General features: G+C 42.3%; 1 protein-coding gene across 8 annotated transcripts in view; it reads left to right on the top strand.

Annotated features, from left to right (window-relative positions):
* ARFGAP3 (ARF GTPase activating protein 3) overlaps positions 1–13,758 on the top strand; it is a 51,006-nt gene that overhangs the window by 24,363 nt on the left and 12,885 nt on the right. For all 8 annotated transcript variants that reach the window (XM_084811210.1, XM_084811209.1, XM_084811208.1 and 5 more), the window contains 4 exons: positions 1,122–1,168; positions 2,118–2,257; positions 11,590–11,715; positions 13,068–13,193. In XM_084811210.1, coding sequence (XP_084667336.1) covers positions 1,122–1,168; positions 2,118–2,257; positions 11,590–11,715; positions 13,068–13,193 — 439 coding nt within the window. The remainder of the gene's footprint in view (positions 1–1,121; positions 1,169–2,117; positions 2,258–11,589; positions 11,716–13,067; positions 13,194–13,758) is intronic.

Genomic DNA, 13,758 nt, shown 5'->3' with positions numbered 1-13,758 from the left:
CTCTCTCCCGGAGCGTGCTCAAGTTCATATTCATTGCATCGGTGATGCTATCTAGCCATCTCATCCTCTGCCGTCCCCTTCTCCTTTTGCCTTCAGTCTTTCCCAGCATCAGGGTCTTTTCCAGAGAGTTTTCTCTTCGCATTAGGTGGCCAAAATATTTGAGCTTCAGCTTCAGTCTCTGTCCTTCCAATGAGCACTCAGGGTTGATTTCCTTTAGGATGGACTGATTTGACCTCCTTGCAGTCCAGGGGACTCGTAAGAGTCTTTTCCAGCACCACTGTTCGAATTGTGTATAATATTGATACCTAAAATTATTGTGTATTATAAATATAAATAAATATATATATATATATATATATATATATAAAATACACAAAATATATATTGTGTATTATAATATATATATATATATATATATATATTTATAATACACAATAATTTTAGGTATCAATATTATACACAATTATATAATTGTGTATAATATCGATACCTAAAATCTCATGTAGATTGCAACACAAAACTACTCCCAATTTGTCACTTTACTTTTCCGCAAAGGTTTTATTGTCTGCTTGTGTAGATTTATTTAAGTTATTATACAGGTACCCAACTTTTTAAAAGTACATTTTCTTACATTTTTAAAAATTATATTTCTAGGAAATGGTATAGAGCTTTGGAAGTGTACTAACTGGTTTGCAACTTTGTGCCTAATGTGCCCCCTGCCTTCCCACCACACAATGCTTGTTCATATTGTGTATCCAATGGAAAAACCTGACAACTCTGGTCAGTAAGTGGACAGCTCTGATGATTCCGAAAACTAGCATTTGACAAATATATCTTCTTGTTTCTTGAATTGTCAGTGCCTCCTTCCTTTGCAGTTTTGGTATTTTATGAAGATTATACTTGTCTACCTTTTATGGAGCTCTTTTTTAATTTTGAAAATAAGAAATTTAATGGTGCATCATACTGCTAAGTTTCTTAATAATAAAACTGCTGTATTTCTCACAAGCAAAATAAAGGGGGAAAGTTGCTGGGACTTTATGCTTCTCCAGAGGTTGCAGTTAATAACCACTTTTGTGATAATACACTATGTATCCTAATATAATGTGTATTGGTCTTTGCAGAAGTCAGCTCCATGATCAAGAAGAAGCCAAATCAAGTAAAAAAGGGGGTAGGTGCTTAAACTGCCTCTTGTCACTATTTTCATAGGGTATACATTTGTTTTCTCACGAAGCTTATGTTCTTGGCTTAGTGTTTGTTTGGTTTTGTACATTGCCACTAGGTATTAGATAAGGAAATATAAAGATCCAAAATAGCAAGTCTCCAATCCAAAAGAGCTGCAGCCAGGGCTGTATGCATGTAGCCGTCCTTTTAAAAGCTGACCCTGCTAGTTAGCTATTTGGCATGGAATAAGGACTGAATCCAGCCCCTACTCCTTTTCAAACCCTTGATTTGTGGGATACCTCTGTGTGTGTGTGTGTGTATGTGTGTGTGTCTGTCTGTCTGTCTTAAAGGGCTATACATGTCCAAACCCAACTGTTGGATGCGGCTGGGGAATCACATTCACAAATGGGTACTATATGCTTAGTTCCCTGTCCATGTAGGGGTATGTATGTGGAAGCTTACATTTGTGTGGTATCTAGCTGGATTGGGGTGAAAGAGTAATAATTTTTATGAGGTATTTTCTCTTATATAACTTCTTAAACTGCGTTTCTTTATCAGTAACAGTATGTCTGCTCTAGCCGTGTTCCATGTGATTTGTACCTGAATGTAAAAGCAGATGTATTAGCACAACGGATACTGGTTTTAGCAGACATCTTGTAGTGCCCTTGATTCCAATCATTAGCTCAGCTGGGGTTTGTCTGGGGATGGGAGGTGCAAGTCCACACCATGCTTCAGCTGTGATGTATAAGTTGAGCCTCAGTTGTGCTGCCCCCCGCGCCATTATTGGAGTTGTTTTCTTTCCATTTTGTTTAATATGAGACAAATTACTCACATTTAATCTCTTCGCCTACCTGCTTCAACAGATACCTTTATTTTGTTTAGTTTCCATTATTTTTTTTCTTGCGTTGTTGGTTGACATTGTAAGTATAAAACCACTTAAACCTTTCTCGTTAAAGCTTGGAGCCAAGAAAGGTGGCTTGGGGGCCCAGAAAATGAGCAGCAAGAGTTTTAATGAGATTGAAAGACAGGCACAAGCGGTCGATAAAATGAAGGAAGATACACATGCCAGCAAAAGAACTGAGAAAGAAGAGCCGCTGTAAGTGTAGTTCATTTTGCATGTATAATATTGTTTTCGGAGCAGTACACACACAGGATGTTTGAAGTTATGATAAATGCTCTTTGATGCAAGGGGCATTTTTAAATAACACCAATATTACTTTTCTGCAAAACATGGTAGTGAAGTTGACTGGTAGTGTCAAATGGCTAAAAAAAGGGTGGGTGGGTGGGTGGGGGCTGAACAACTATGGTAATAGATGGAGTCTCCCCAGATACCTGTGCAGGCATCCTCTTTGCAGCTATGCCCAGGCAATATTCCCTTCCAGTTTCTCACCCTCTCTTTTACCCAACCAGAGTGCAAGGATAGGACTGTGTTTTCTGGGGACTGGTGATACTTCAGGGATTCCTCTGTATCTGTCAGCTGTAGTGCAGGCTAGGACATGGGATCTCCATGCACCCATACGCCTTCGATCAGAATAATATCACTCCTATATCTTGTTAAAAAGAGGAGGGGTCAGTGCTGTACAGTACTTCCCTACTCTGAGGGGCATAGAATGGCTAATGCATCTAATCAGATGACGTAGTTTCAGGAGTCACTTCAGCCCCTCTTGCGCGATAGCGGTATATTCTAGCACATAATTTGAGAATTTATTTTATTTTATTTATTAAATTTATTAATCGCCCATCTGACTGGTCACCCAGCCACTCTGGGCGATGTACAACCCACCATAAAACAATTTAAAACAATAAATTTTTACCATAAACATTTTTTTTTAAATACCCTAACCCACCCCAAATGCCTGCCTGAACAACCACGTTTTTAATGCACGACGGAAGCTCATTAAAGAGGGGGCATGACGGAGTTCCCTAGGGAGGGAGTTCCACAGAGTGGGGGCCACCACAGAAAAGGCCCTCTCCCTCGTCCCCACCAGTCTAGCTGTATGAATTGCTGTAATAGGTGGTGGATAACTAACTAATTTTATGACTTGTGATAGTTCACATTAATTTTGTTTTGTTTCTTTATTTTAAAAATGTCTTCTTGTTTTTCCCCCCGAAAGGCAGCTAACAGTCAATTAAAACAATAAAATATCATAGAAAATATATTTATTACAAAAACTTAAAAGGCAGCAGATATTAACCCAAAGACTTGATAATGTGGCAGGAAGCCATTACAGAAGAAACAAAGTAGGCTTCCCTTAGAAGACAGTTCCAAAATCTGGATGCAACCACTGAAAAAGCCCTCCCCCTGGTCCCAACCAGATTATTTCAGAGGTCTCTGGGACACACAAGGGGCTGTGTTTAAGATCTTAATAAGCAGGCAGACTCATACAGGAGAAGGCAAGCCTTCAGTTATACTGGTTCCAAACTGTAAATGGCTAAAGGTCATCATCAGTACTCTAAATTGGGCCCACAAATAGACTGGAAGTAAGTGAAGTTGTGGGGATTCTACTTACTGGATCTTCCGGCAGCTTTTGATACCATTGGCATGGTATCCTCCTGGACTAACTTCATGACAGGTACCATTTTTTGGTTGTTCCCATCTTATCTGCAATGTCAGCCTCGAAGAATAGCTCAGTGGCACCTTGGTGTTCAGGCTGAGTGGTGCCGCAGGGCACTATATAATCTCTAGTGCTATTTAACATCTACATGAAGCCGTTGGGAGCAGTCATCGGGGGATATGGAGTGAGATGCTAGCAGTATGCTGATGACACCCAGCTCTATTTCTCTGTAACGTCTGCATCGGGGAGGCTACACAAGCCTTGGACTGGTGCCTGGATGTAGTGCTGGCTGGATGAGGGGCAATAAATTGAGTCTGCACCCTGGCAAGAGAGAGGCTGTGTGGGTGAGTGTCCAGGAACTGGAGCAGTTGCCCGCCCTGCATGGGCAGGCAACTCCCTCTGAAGAAGCAGAGTGTGTAGTCTGGGGATCCATTGCTGTCACTGGAGGCGCAGGTGTCTTCAATGGCTAGGAGCGCCTTTTACGAGCTCTGGCAGGTAGGGCAGTTACAGCTATTCTTGGGTGGGGATAACTTGACCACAATGGTCCAGGCACTGGTAACCTCAAAACTGGATTACTGCAATGCGTGTTATATGAGGCGACCCATAAGGTTAGTTTGGAAGCTGCAGTTGGTGCAGAATGCCACCGTCAGGGTGGTAACAGGAGTGGTTTATCACTAGCATATTACACCTACGTTGCAGGAACTGCACTGGCTGCCTATATGCTGCCAGGCTAAAGTTTAAGGTTTTGGTACTCGTTTGCAAACCCCTGAACAACTTGGGACCAGGGTACTTAAGAGATCGCTTGACCCCCCCTACCAGCCTGCTCAGTTGTGTGCTCATCAGGGGAATACCTTCCTGGTGGTTAGGAACGGACAGACCCATCTTCATCCGGGGTGTGGGGGAGCTCGATGAGCTGCCCTCCTCCGCTTGCACGTCTTGGACCCGCTCTGCAAGCCTCCCTGCTCACCCCGCCTGCTGAGCCGCCCCTCCTTTTCGCGCCATGGCCTCCAGCAGTCGTGCGCATAAATCACAAGGGCATAAGAGCTCGACTACTGGGGTCCTCAGCGTGGCGCACCCCCCAGCGCTCTAGCCCTGGGGTGCCACTGAAGCCCTTACTGCCCACACCGGCTGTCAAGGGCTTCCTTGACAGCCAGCGGAGGCAGGACAGGTTCCGGCGCGGCCACCCGCAGCGCTCTCACCCTGGCCTCCTCCCGAGAAACCAGGGCAAGAACACTGGGGTCGAGGCCCCCTCTCCCACACCAGCTGTGAAGGGCTTCCTTGACAGACAGTTGGGGCAGGACAAGTCCTCCTTGACAGCACTCCCAGCTGCTCGCCAAGCTCTGGGGAGGTCGGTTGGTCAGCGCCCCATGGCTCAGCAAGTGGGGTCTGGGAGGCCTCCATCAGACTCCACCCCCTCTTCGGACTCCTGCACAATCCCTATGTGTGGTACCCAAGATTTCAGAGGTTTTGTCTGTCATGGCTTGGAATAGGACCTAGAGAGTGTGGTGATAGGAGGTAGGTAGGCAAACATATTTGCAAAGTAGGTGAAAAGAGGGAGGGACGGAGAAAGGGAGAAACTGGTTGGTAAGAGAGAGGGAGAGAGAGGGAGGGAGAGAGAGAGAGAGAGAGAAGCTGGTAGGGAAAGATATACAAAGTGGTTAAAAGGAGGGAGGGAGGAAGGAAGGATGGATGGATTCATCCTTGGAAAGAGAAATTGGGGACCATCATGTCATGGACAGATATGGAGAAATATATTTCAATAATTACAACTGAATCTTAAACCCCTGAAGAAATTCTGTGGATAAATATAAGGTTATTAATATATTAAAACTCCTGTGATCCCAGTTGACTGCAATTGGATTTCCTATGTAACGTTTGTGTTTAAATAAGATGATGATGATAATAATAGTGGAATAGGGCCTTTAGTATTGTAGCACCCACTGTCTGGAACTCCCTACTAGTACAAATTATGCAGGCGCCAACCCTTCCATATTTTTAATGCCTACTAAAAACATACCTTTTCTAACAAGCATTCCCAGGAAGGTAATCCTGTCCTCTATATGAAGACTTGGTTTTGTACGTCACATAGAAATTTCTTTAATGTAAGTGATTCATAAATATCATTAAACAAATTAAATACGGATGATACGACACTCCACATCTCCAGATGATTTCTCCTCAGCAGTTTCATGTAGGCATTAATCAACATAGGGGTAGCGGCAATGGCATTAAAGGCTAAGAAGTTGAACAGGCCTCTCCCAGCATCATTTATGGAACTGACCCTCTAGGAAGGACCAGAACCACTATCCCAGCCAGATGGTCCATAAATATAGGGTGGTTGATGCAGAACCAACAGGGATGAATTCCCACTGGCTTGCTCCTGGCAAAGATTGTTCTCTAGGCTGTTTCTGTCCCAAAACAGGGGCTGAAGGCAGATTGAAATGGATGATGAGCCATATCATCCAGATTAACTGGAGTTGAGATTCCACTGCTTTCTGTCTTCCGTAACGGAACTTTTGTATTTAGAATAGGCGGCTACATCTAGTCATCCAGTTTTTAAAGGAATCTTCAGGATGAGAAGCAGTTGGTACTGTGCTCAGGACTGTGGGAATTGTACAATGCAGAGATATCATTTGAGGAAACACAGTAAATGAAACTTGGATCACGTTTTACTTTTCATCCAAAACATAGGATGAAATACAGGGTGGTTATTTCGCACTGTAGAGCAGGAGTACCCTACAAAACAGTGTTTATCCACTGAACACAATATTTAGTCACGTGCAGTTGTGTACAGTTTTGGTCACCCCATCTCAAAAAGGACAACCTGGAGCTTGAAACGGGCAACCAGAATGATCAAGAAGTTGGAGTATCTCCCTCTGAGAAAATGCTGAAGAGTTTGAGTCTATGTAACTTAGGAAAAAATAGATGATAAAAATAACATTATGCATGGGGTGAAAAGAGTGGGTAGAGAATTTTCTTTATCTCCCACAGGGGAAAATCCGGTTTCAGACAGGAGACGGACTGCTGCCAGTGGAATAGGGAGATGGGAGATTCCCCCTCCTCCCTGTACTCCCCCAAATCTGCTCTGGAGGGTTGGGGGATCCTCTGGAGCAGAGTGGGAGTGCAGGGGACTGCAGGCGAAGGAAAAAGAGAGGAAGGGGAAGTTCTGTTGCATGAGTGAGCATCCATTCATGAAGTGTTGGTTGTAACAAATCATTAGAATAATGAAATTAATTGGCAATAGATTTCTTGGCAAACAAGAGTACTACTTTGCATAATGTGTAGGTTACGGAATTTAGTGCTTGAAGATGGCAACGATCATAGTCTTAGATGGCTTTAAAATGGAATTAGACAAATTTATGAAGTACAGCTCCATCAGTAGGGATTGACCGTGATTCTAAATAGAACATTGGTTCAGAGGCAATGTTTCTTTGAGTACCTGCTATTTAAATAAGGTATGAAGGCAGCAGGGAAAACTACTGCCTTCCTGACCTACTTTGGGCTTCCCAGAAACATCTGGCTGTGCCTTTTGGAAACAATCTGGCTGTTCCAATCTTTGGCTTGGTCTTCTGTGGGGTACACTGCGGGGACAGATTGGGCGGGTTTGCACATCATGCTGAGCCACCCCAAGAATAAGCCACCATGGGATGGTTGTTTGCTCACTAACGCAACAGATGATAAGGGGCTCTATGGCTTACCATGGCTTGTTTCCCCCCTCAGTCCTCCCACCAACTCCTGGTATGTATCCCAGGCGCCTTTGTGGCATTTCCTCCATCCCTATGTCAGCATTCTTTCTGCAATTGGTCTGCTGGGGTTGCCAGTTCCCGAGGGAAATTCCCTTACCCCCACCCCCATATCAGATCGCCAAATGGAATTAATTGACCGAGTGCTTATGAACACAGTAACATGTTTGCAACCCTTTTCCCCCTGGGGTCTTGCAGCATTGTACAAGAGTGCAAGACTGCCTGACTGCTACTTAGTCAAGCGTACCCTCCTCTTGTCAATATTCTCCACTTCCACGCTTCCCTTACTAGCAAACACCTTTTTCTTAACGTCTTTGTTTTTAAAGGCTGCTTCACATTGCACTGAAGTAATAATACCTGCCCCTAAAGCTCCTTCTCTCCCAGAGCCATCAGCAGCTTTTGTTCCACCCCCCCACGCCTTTTGTGCTTGTTGCTTTCCTCCACTAGTCTCCATTGCTAGCTGTCCCATATACGTATGGGTTACAGAGCTATGAGCTGGATAGCTAAACATATGTAAATGTCATGGTAGAGCAATAAAAAGGAGGGGGAAATTACGCAAATTTCATGGCAGCAAGACATTCATTCCTGCGCACTTGCACACAAGTGAAAATTCAAATAAAAAATGGTGAACGCATTCAGGACACTTGTCAGTGTCCTTCTCTGTTTTTAGGAACGTGGGGCAGAGGGCACTGAGAAGGAATATGGAGGATGCCGGTGGCACTAGTGAGATTGTGAGGAGCGGCAGGGGTTTCACCACTCTTACTGGGCAGTTCTCTGGCCGTTCCTGACAACCCATGTTGAAGTCGCGCTGCCAGGTTCGGATGACACAGCAAATCACCCTGGGTATGAGTAACCCCACAGCAAGCAATGGGTTCTCAGGGTGGCTTGTTCATGAAAAATAAGCCACCCTGCAGAAACCATGCCAGGTTCACACAACATGACAACCCACCATTGCTGATCAGGTATGTTGGGTTGTCTTGTCATGCAAACCAGGTCATGATGTCCACTGTCTGTAAAATGTAAAGGAGCACTGCTTACATCCATATTAGAAACATTTCTGAAAATGTTGTGGGCATCCCGAAGTAATAAGTGAGAACTCTGCTGTGATGGTTAACATTGGTCTAAGTCATGGTAGTTTCCTGGCTATTGTGTTCTCTTGATTCTCATTGCTCAGGAATTCCTTCAGTTACTTAAAGCTAAAATGTGTTCCCTCAGCTCAAGATTTAGTAGGTCTTGCAAACTTCCATAATTTGCTGCTGTAGAGTTAGGTCTTGCAGACTTCCGTAACTTGCTGCTGTCCTTAAGTCTTTAAGACCTTTGGCAAAGTTTTTTTGCAAAAAGCAGGAAGGAACATTTGTATTTGAAAAGAGATCCTTCCCCTTCCTTTAAAATAACCAGTTACTTGACAGATGGTCACTAGGTGGCAGCATACACACATTTTTAGAAGGGCTTCAAGCATTTTTATGGCTTTCTCAAAAGATGTTTTACTACAGTCCTTTGTGTTACACAGTTCCATAGAGAACTCTGAACTTGTCTTCTCATCATGGGGAGAATGCAATAAATTACATAGACTACATTGTGTTTGTTTTACACACTATTCGCTGCTTGCTTAATTCTCTTCCTTTTCCATTACTTCCCAGGACAGATCAGTCGCTTGGGCTGGTACTGCATTCAGATAAACACAGTACATCCAGCTTGCCCTTTTTAAAAATATGCCCGCAAATAGTTTGATTTCTTGACATGTCAATTCACAGTTAACATTTTCATGATTTTAATTTCTGCTGTCATGTAATAAACCCTAGCTGCCCACTTAGGAGGCTTTTCTTGGTAACCACTTTATTCCTTTATAAATTATATTTATTAAATGTCTGTATTGCATTTTGATAAAACTGCTCCTCAAGTTAGTTTACAAAAACAATTGCACCTTGTTCTGAAGAAACATATTATTCTTACACTTTTGATTTTGTTAATGCTGTCAGAGAGAAATAAAAGTAAGTGTGGTTTATGTTTTGTAACTGAAATATGAAAAGCACATTGACTGAGTTGCTTTTGCAACATATTTGCACGGCTTCAAGATAGGAATTTGTATTGCAGAACACCTTCAATGTATTGATTCCTATTGATATGTATTCATTTGTCTTAACTGTAATCACTTCAATTTCCATTAGCTTGTTTTAACTTTATAACATGGCAAACTATATGTTTAATGAAGTATCTGGTGATCTAAGATACTTCCCTGGTGGGTCATTCTATGTTTTGTAAATTTTCATGCATTTCTAAGTTGTATCATTGCCAGGAATCCATTAAACATACAAATACAATTAAGTGTATGTGCAAAACTAGCCATTAAGTATGGAATAATAATGGCTTGATTCATTCTTAAGTTTGTCTTTTTAAAAAATACGTGTGCACACTACATAGTCCGATTATTATGTTTTGTGCACTTCTACTAAAATATTGTGATAGACTTCAGCACCTTCATCACTTACGCTTTAAGGGTATCAAATTATTTGTCATTTCATGCAAGTCCAGACTGAAGATGTTCTAGATTACTAAGAAGTGCTCAGAGGATGTATGTATCCTCTTTGCCATGGTTCAGATGTAACATCTAAAGTGTTAACTCTTATATCTCCCTTATGGAGAGATGCATGAGTTCTAGACGCACTTCAAGCCATGCAGTTCATCATGGAAGTAATGTACAGTAATGTACAGCTTTGGGCTCACACATTCCTCTCATTCCGTCCCTTCCTCTGGCATGGCCACGAAGAGGAGTTTTGAAGCTTTCACTTCTGTCTTAGGCTAGTCACAGTTAAGTGTTATGTCCAAACTGAGGTTACTCTTAACTATGCTTAGTAGAGGCAACCCAACTTCAAATTGTAGTTTATTAAATTGGTTTGTTTCTAATAAGCAAAGTTAAGATTAACGACAGTTTAGGGTTTGGACACAAGAGTAAACTATTTGAAGTGAAAGTTTCTGATCTCGTGGTTGCACTAGGGGAGGTTTATTTTTATTTTATTTATTAGATTTATTAGCTGCCCATCTGGCCGGCTACCCGGCCACTCTAGGTGGCATACAATACAAATAACACAATATACAACATAACTGAAGAAAACAACATTTCTCTCTTAAAAAACAAAACAAAAACCTAACCCACCCCAAATACCCACCTGAACAGCCAGATTTTCAAAGCCTGGCGGAAGCTCGTCATGGAGGAGGTCACTAGGGAGGGAATTCCACAAAGTGGGGGCTACCACAGAAAAGGCCCTCTCCCTAGCTGTCCTGGAAGATAGGACAGACAGAAGGCCTTCCAAGGCTGATCTCGTTGAGCGGTATCCCTGGTGTCTTTGGAGGCGCTCCTTAAGATAGACTGGGTCAGAACCGTATAGGGCTTCAAAGGTCAATACCAGCACCTTGAATTGGGCCCGGAAAACAACTGGTAACCAGTGCAACTCCTTCAGCACTGGAATGATGTGATCTCACTGACCGCTGCCTTTAATCAGGTTAGGATGTAACAACAAAGCATTGTTTCTTGTTGTGTTAGAACTGGGCTTCAGCAGTGCACTTGCTTGAGACAGGTGTCTTCTACTCACACAAGGGGAAAGTCATGCAAATTTTCTCAACCACAGCATCACACCCACCAGTCTCCCCCATGCTTTCATATCACAGCAGATGCAGATAGGTATTTCCATTGTTTTGGACATTAATGCTCCTGTGTTAGAGCTCCATCGATCCTTTAAGGGGTGAGCAACTTATGGCCTTCCAGATGTTTTGGCCTACAACTCCCAGCAGCCCTAGCCAGCATAACCAGTGCTGTGCTGACTAATATCTGGAGGACCATAAGTTACCCACCCCCGCTTTAGGAATAGCCCCTTTCCCAGGATCTTAGAGGAGCCTGACATTCTTGACTACATGTAGGCTCTGCTGTGTACTTGGGCTTTTCCTATCCTGAAAAGCAGCAAAAGGACTTTGGCTCAGTTGTGCCTCATGTAATCCCAGCACATGCATTTGAAAAAAAAATCACACACACAGAATACAGTTTTCCCCCACCTGGTTACTACCATTGCTGGATCAGGGAAGAATGATTGCTAGTTTTTATTCAACGTATTTCGACTGTGTGTTTTTGCTTTTAGGGTATCATCTTTGCGACTGGCCTACAAAGATCTTGAAATTCAGATGAAAGAAGAAAAATTGAATATGGCTGGTAAAAAGAAAACAGAAGTAGAAAGACTTGGTATGGGATTTAGTAGCAATAGAAGGTTTGTATCATCCTCTAGCTGTTTGTTACAAATGCTAAACATGATAGATATTTCAGTTTAATACTATAGAATATGGGTGTGGAACTTGTAGCTCTCCAAGATACCTTGGCTTACAACTATGATTCCTCATCATTGGCTATTCTGTCTGGGGCTGATGGAATTTGTAGTCCAAATTCCAAATGTAGGTATCAGTAGAGGCATAACTCAAGTTGACTCTTCCCTTCCTCCCCAAACCATGTGTTTAGCACTCAGAAATGTTGTAGAGAGAGTGTGTGTATATGAAGAATTTTTTTCTCGTAGTTGATTGTGGGCAAAGCAGTATGCAAACCCCACAAAAGAGCATGAAAAGCAGAGGACATTCTTAGTTTGCCTCTATGAGCATCCAGTCACAAGCTGTTTGACGGCAAAGAGTATGGCCAAGATTAACTTCTGCAGGTCCAAGGTTAGTAGGGTAGAGAGAGAACTGAGACAAGTATTCAGTCCCATAGGAGTAGATATCTAGTCTTTAGCAGTAAACCTTGCAGAGTCCTTTGGTATCTTTTTAAAAGCTAACAGCTTTATTGTGGCACATGCCTTTGTGGATTAGATCCTGCTTTGTCAGAAACATAAAGACACCATGGTCTCTAGTCCACAGAAGTTTATGCATCTGATAAAATGAGTCCATGCAACTCATGCCTCAAAATATTTGTGAGCCGTGTTCCTTGCAACAGACTGACTGAAATTACTAATGGAAGGCACTGGATTTAGCATTGTGAAATGGAAATACATCCATGTCATGCAGAAATGTGCCCAGATAGAGAGGGACATCCTCCCTCTAACAAGGTCTAAATCCAGTTGGACTTCATGCATTTGATGACATGGCGCTGACCCATGAAACTTTGTGCCACAATAAATCATAGTTGTGTTTGCTTCATGCTTTAAGTTTTTTGTGTGAGAGACCTGGAGGGCCTAAATAGTTGTGCATTCTTTTTCAATCAGTATTGAACTGATGCAAACTCTTCGCTTTCTGTTCCAGTCAAGGCATCCTTTGGGATGTGTCACGGAGAAGCTCTAGCTTCCCTAGGGACTGTCCAGGCCTCGCTAAGATTTCTGGCATCACAGTTTCCTACAGAGACTCTGTAGGAAAGAGCTTTTTTATTACTGAAGGATGCTTTAAAATCTTGGGTCATGGCCTAGGAGATCTGAAATTCAATTTGCGTTATTAAGCTTCCTTTTTGTCTTGGACTTTTTGTTAGAGGTTTCCTGAGAATATGATGCATCTGTCAGCTTTGTTTGTTTAACCTTATTGTTTCTTTATAAGTTTTTGTCTCTTTTATGAGCTAATACGGTCATATGTCTTCATTTTCTCCCAGTGGCATTTCCCATTCAGTAACTTCAGATATGAAAATCATAGAACAAGAAACACCTACAACTGCAAAACCAAGGAAAAAGTACAATGATGATGACAACGACTCATATTTTTCTTCCCCCAGTTCAAGGTAATGAATTATTTCATTGAGGATAGAAGGGTAAAAATGTTGCTTAGATTGGCAAGGATTAAGCATTTTATAGAGTGGTAAAATGTTTAGTATTTATAATTCACACCCTTGAAATTGTTTTAACATATGCAATGAACTGATAGTTTAGGAAATAATGAGAATGCAGTTCATAATGTGAGGGAGGGAGGTATAGAAACATAAAGGATATGGAGGAAGAAAGATGGTACACCTTTTTCCCTACTTTCTGGCAAATATTTAAAGATCTTCCTCATCTGTGAGATCTGTACCCAAAAAACATTCTGAAGGCAGTGGCTTGATCCAAAGAACTGTGGGTAGAGTTTCACTCATGCAGGAGGCTTTTGTGCTCTTTGCAGCCCTCTGGATTTCCTGAAAGTCTACTGCTTGGGGTCACAGGACCGTCTGGAACGGTGTACAATGTTGGATTTGGGGTGTGTAGAATAAGTGGAAATCAGATATTCTTTTAAAAAACATTTATTCCACTCTTGCATGGGGTTTCCAGTGGTCTTTCATCCAAGAAGCTGTTCGGGTCTATCTATTTAGGTAC

The sequence above is a fragment of the Heloderma suspectum genome, chromosome 7 (assembly GCF_057233095.1).
Source record: "Heloderma suspectum isolate Gila_16-S chromosome 7, 16-S_ref, whole genome shotgun sequence".
Classification (NCBI taxonomy): Eukaryota; Metazoa; Chordata; class Lepidosauria; order Squamata; family Helodermatidae; genus Heloderma; species Heloderma suspectum.
Note: the sequence above shows the minus strand (reverse complement) of the source record. Positions and strands in the feature narration are given on the sequence as shown.